Source organism: Ascaphus truei, chromosome 1 (assembly GCF_040206685.1).
Source record: "Ascaphus truei isolate aAscTru1 chromosome 1, aAscTru1.hap1, whole genome shotgun sequence".
NCBI lineage: Eukaryota > Metazoa > Chordata > Amphibia > Anura > Ascaphidae > Ascaphus > Ascaphus truei.
In genome coordinates, this window is record NC_134483.1 from 498,141,250 (window position 1) to 498,146,421 (window position 5,172).

The 5,172-nt window shown below is 39.3% G+C and overlaps 1 protein-coding gene across 1 annotated transcript in view; it reads left to right on the top strand.

Annotated features, from left to right (window-relative positions):
• The window catches only part of NKX3-2 (NK3 homeobox 2), a 6,947-nt gene extending 2,069 nt beyond the window's left edge, over positions 1-4,878 (top strand). Inside the window, exon 2 of the mRNA XM_075578876.1 lies at positions 3,530-4,878. Coding sequence (XP_075434991.1) covers positions 3,530-4,023 — 494 coding nt within the window. The 3' untranslated portion in view covers positions 4,024-4,878. The remainder of the gene's footprint in view (positions 1-3,529) is intronic.
• Positions 4,879-5,172: the final 294 nt, after the last annotated feature.

A 5,172-nucleotide genomic window follows, 5' to 3' on the forward strand; every position in this document is an offset into this window, starting at 1 on the left:
GATCTTGAAAAATGTCCCTGCATTTTTTCAAAGCAGCCTGAGAGTGCCTTTCATTTCACATAGTTACCCTCCCTAGAGCACGCTGGCGGGTTTGCATGGTTTTGTGAGTGCCTCCCTGTCTAACCGCTATAGTTATTGTAGCTATTATCGTAGCAGTTTTAGTTATAAAGATGCTCCTGAAAATGCTTAAGAAGGTCAACATTGTATGGTTTTTAAACCGTGTATGTACAGTACATTTATGCAGCATTTCTTGAGCATAGTATGTTAATAAATAAACCCAAGTGCTGCAAGTTTTTTAGCTGAAGAAATGATCCTCACTGCACATTTCTGCAATACATGCAACACCAACATGTATGGTACAGTAAGTTTCATACATGGCAAAAAACAGACAACAATCAGTATTTTATTGTCTGTAACAGTTTGACATCACACCCAGTGTGAGTGAAACATAAACAATTTACTGAAGCCCATATACATTAGGGAGAACTTGTTCACTGCTCTTATGAGCGCAAGTAACAACTTCTGGATGCTCTGCACTATTTACATGTAAATAGATTTGTGACCAAGAGGAGTTCAAACTTCATTGAAATCTATGGGTCACTGATAATAGTAATGCGTAAGACTGGGGCATAAAAGGCCTGTGTTAATCCTTCCACCTCAGAGTACTATAGCCGTTATAGTATTGCCTCTAGACAATAGACTATATGGGGCACAAGTACTGCAGTATTTATATAAGTAATTCATTCATCATATTTAACATTTCCTATCAAAATCATATTTAAGTCAAATTATTTTTTTAAAAATTATGTGCTATTAATAATGTAATTTGTACATAAACGTACTTCACTAGGGCCACAGGTGGAGTGTTGAACATAAAATCTGAAGTTAAAAGGAATAGTTGTCATACAATATAAGGATACAATTATTGTACATATAGCTTTGTAATGATATCTCAGGATACAATTTTATTGAATTCAACACCAACCCGCGCATATATAATAAGTCTCAACAGTTATAAACAGTCTCAACATAGATAAACAATTCAAGAAAGGTTAGAGTGTGTCTTGTTTATCCTGAAGTTAAAAACGACACGATACATTTGTTATTTGGCTATTCTTTACCAATCGGGTAACAGAAGCAATACAAACAATGAAGGTTTTAATAAAATCACCACTATTTAGTTTTTCTGTGTAACACAAGTTTTATTTAGAATAGCACTTATGTCACATGCTGTGCTTGCTTGCAATTATACATTGGTGTGGCATAGGTTTTTTTTGTTTGTTTTTTTATTTCAAGAAAAATAATTATTATTTAGAGAATATAAAAGCCTGGAATTTCTCTGCCCCGACAAATAGTTTCCTAGTGTAATATAGTATATTTTAGTTATTACATGGCTGAGATCTATAGGTTTGGAATGTAATACAAGCACAAGAATGAGCCACGGGAACCATAGCTGGAAGTATACAATCTTTGTTTTATATATTGAGTTTTATAAACACACAGGAAAGCATGAGGTTATGTATATATCCGAGAATTGTTTGTGTTTTCTTTTTGGCTCATGCAAAAGGGGGCAAATGACATAGAATATGACTTACTCGACTCCCCTGTGGTTAACAGCACGAGGAACATGAGAAATAATAGTCAAGGGATAACCTGCCGACCTCCATCCCCACTGCAATATTAAGTTTCTGTAACCAAAATTAACTTTTGACCTGCGTGGTGGGAGAGGTTGAGAAAGTTAACACATTATTATATTAGTGACAGATGACTCCCAATAAAAGGAAGCGATCAAAAACAACCCGTGGCACCTGCCTATTACACTGGTTTAGTAACTCCTCAAGTGCTTATGGGTGATATGATGCAGTTTGTTTCAGCCGTGAGTGGGTTAAAATAAATGCATACAACCTCACAACAATCTCCTAGTTGTGGTACAGTATGGGGAGAGGGGTTTCCCCCCTCTAACGTAGATACACTTGTAGTATCTGACGTTGTCTTCTTAATATTGCCCAAATAAATATTTTAGATAAAGGTCTGTAACAGAATATTACATTAAGGGTTATTGAGAAATATACCCCTGCATATATTATGTAAACTGTTGTCATTTCTTCTATTTAGGTAAGCAAACAGGGGCAGGTTTATGATGTGTGGGGGGCTATTTAAGGACACAAGGAAGATATGCCAGTGCAGAGTAATTAATAGCGATTTGCTTGGGAGTTTGCTTTTACATGTCAAATAGCATTGTAAGGTTATTTCTGTCCTCCTGTCCAAAACATAACCTCAAGCAATCCCACATACATTGGGCAGATTGTGAGATAATCCATTGCAATAACAAATTAAAGTAGGATGCATAAAGTTCAAGTTAAAGAGCCTGTTATAATAGATATTTGCATTGGTTTAGCCAGGTTGTGGTTTATGGTAAAAGTAGGGCAAGCAGTGCCATTCACTATTTGAGTGATATTGTATATCTAAAGGTCTGTTTATATAAACTGGGGCAAAACAGTGCAAAATAATCTCACTACACTGCTAAAAATACTTTTGTTTTTAAGGAGATTGATTGTCTTTGAAAAATAAAAATAAACTTTGTGCTTATTTGTGCACTAGTTTTACGCCCCATAGTCTCCTCAACCCAAGGACCCATCATTAACAATGATTAAAACAGACAGCAAAGAAGAGGTCGTCTGTGTTTTGTTAATTATGAAAACACTTCTTGGGGAATGCAAAACTGGGGGTGAATACACATAGAAAAGAAAACTCCACATTGATCCAACTGCAATCAGCTTCATAGAAAGTCCTTTGACATACAGTACTTGAAAACTAGAGGTAACCTCTCCATGTATTATTTCCTGATATGCTTAACTGTGGAGGGTTTTTGTCAATTTTTTTACCCAACATAGCTTAACTAGGTCTGATAAAACAAGGAATACACCAATAAATAAATAAGTAAATACCAATACATAAATGAGTAATATGTCCAGTTTAGTCAATAAGTTAATAATTGACCCTTTACTTTACTTTAACCTGGTCTGTAACTGCTACATACGTCTATAATATATATTATCTCTAACTGTGCATACAATGTCTTGTATATAATGTATACCCTGCTCACTTATGTAACTATATTTGTAACTATGTATTATTTGTCATCTTAACTCTGTGCCCAGGACATACTTGAAAACCAGAGATAACTCTCATTGCCATGATAAAACAAGGAATACATACATAAATACATAAATAAATGAATAAATAAATACATAAATAAATACCAATACATAAATGAGTAATATGTCCAGTTTAGTCAATAAGTGAACAATTGACCCTTTACATCCCACATAACTGGGGTAGTTGATACACATACACCTGTGGGGTTGTGAATGGGTTTATTCCCGTGTTGTTGTCCCTTGTGGGTTTATTCCTGTGTTGTTGTCCCTTGTGGGTTTATTCCTGTGTTGTTGTCCCTTGTGGGTTTATTCCTGTGTTGTTAGCTCACCCCACCTGACATTGTCCTGTGTTGTCTCCTGGCTGTGATCAGACCCCAGCCCCCCAGGTCAGGACCCCACGTGCCAGAAGAAGATGCTGCTGCTGCAGGAGGAAGGGGGGGCCCCCAAGCCGCGCAAGAAGCGCTCCCGCGCCGCCTTCTCCCACGCCCAGGTCTTCGAGCTGGAGAGGCGCTTCAACCACCAGCGCTACCTCTCCGGGCCCGAGCGCGCCGACCTGGCCGCCTCCCTCAAACTCACCGAGACCCAGGTCAAGATCTGGTTCCAGAACCGCCGCTACAAGACCAAGCGCAGGCAAATGGCAGCGGACATGCTGGCCGCGGCGCCGGCGGCGGCGGCCAAGAAAGTGGCGGTGAAAGTGCTGGTGCGGGACGACCAGAGGCAGTATCAGCCCGGGGAGGTGCTGCGGCCGTCGCTGGTGCCTCTGCAGCCCCCCTATTACTACCCGTATTACTGCGCCCTGCCCGGTTGGACGCTCTCGGCCGCGGCCGCTGCGGCTGCTGCAGCCTGCACTGGTGGGGCCCCCTGAAAACAAAGGGGGGACTTCGACACCCGCACATCTTTTACTGCCACAAACTATTTATTGCCCCCCCCCCCCTGAACGCCAACCAGGTGTTATCCTCCCCCCTTTTTTTTAGTTCTTCATAAGCTATGAGGGAAATGACTTGAAAAGGACGAGGAGCTGAAATTTTTTAGACTATGTTCATGGTATCCATGTTGTCAATATGGCTGTATAGGTTTTTATATATTATAGGTACATATATTTTTTATGGATTGATTTTACTTGGGTCTTTGGATAAGGGAAGCATCCCGGGGACAGGAGGTGGAGAGGTGTTTGGGAGGGGGGTCTGAACTCTTGGCTGCCTCCAATGACTGAGGCTGCTTAGACTGAGGATCCCTTGTATGTATTTTGTCCTGGGATTTCTGTGCTATGAATGTACAAAGCCTGCATATTGCTTTCTTATGCTTCTTCTGTTCATGTTTGCGCTTGTTCTTCACCACCCTCGTTATGATCTGTAGCATTTAAAGGATATAGTGTGGGGCAAACCCAATGGAAGTATGAATCTGATTTTAAGAGATCTGTAGGGGTAAGACTTTTTTTTTTTTTAGCACTTTCCTAATGTGATTTAATGGTACTTATTTTCATATCCAATGTGAATATTTTCTACTATGACCTTTCATGGACTTGCAGTTGGGATTGCAGTATGGTTCAGTGCCTTTTTCAGACAACCTCTGGTCTTGAGGTTGTTTGAACTGCTAATTAATACACCATGCAATCCTTTTGTAATTCAGATCATTCAGTTTTGACGTTTCATATGAAGCAGGCACTGTGCACTCAGCTAGATTATTTACCTATCAAAGGAATTGTGACTGTTTTTAAGATGTGCCCTGAACTTTTTCTAATTTATAAACTTCAGTTTTAACACAGAATTGTCCAGTGTTTCTTTCATCAACAGGATTACAGCAACATACTGATTTCATTTACACCATAGACATGCAGCTGTGAATAAATGTCATACTACTTCTTGTATTATTCTTGCTATAATCTAGCAGTTAGATTGCTGCTGTGAGTACTGTTGCTCTCTGGGAGACATTTCATGATAAGTTCTAGAGCACTTCAATACATCTATTTACTAAGAGTTTCAGATCGCCTATAAATTGGAACACAAATTCTGAA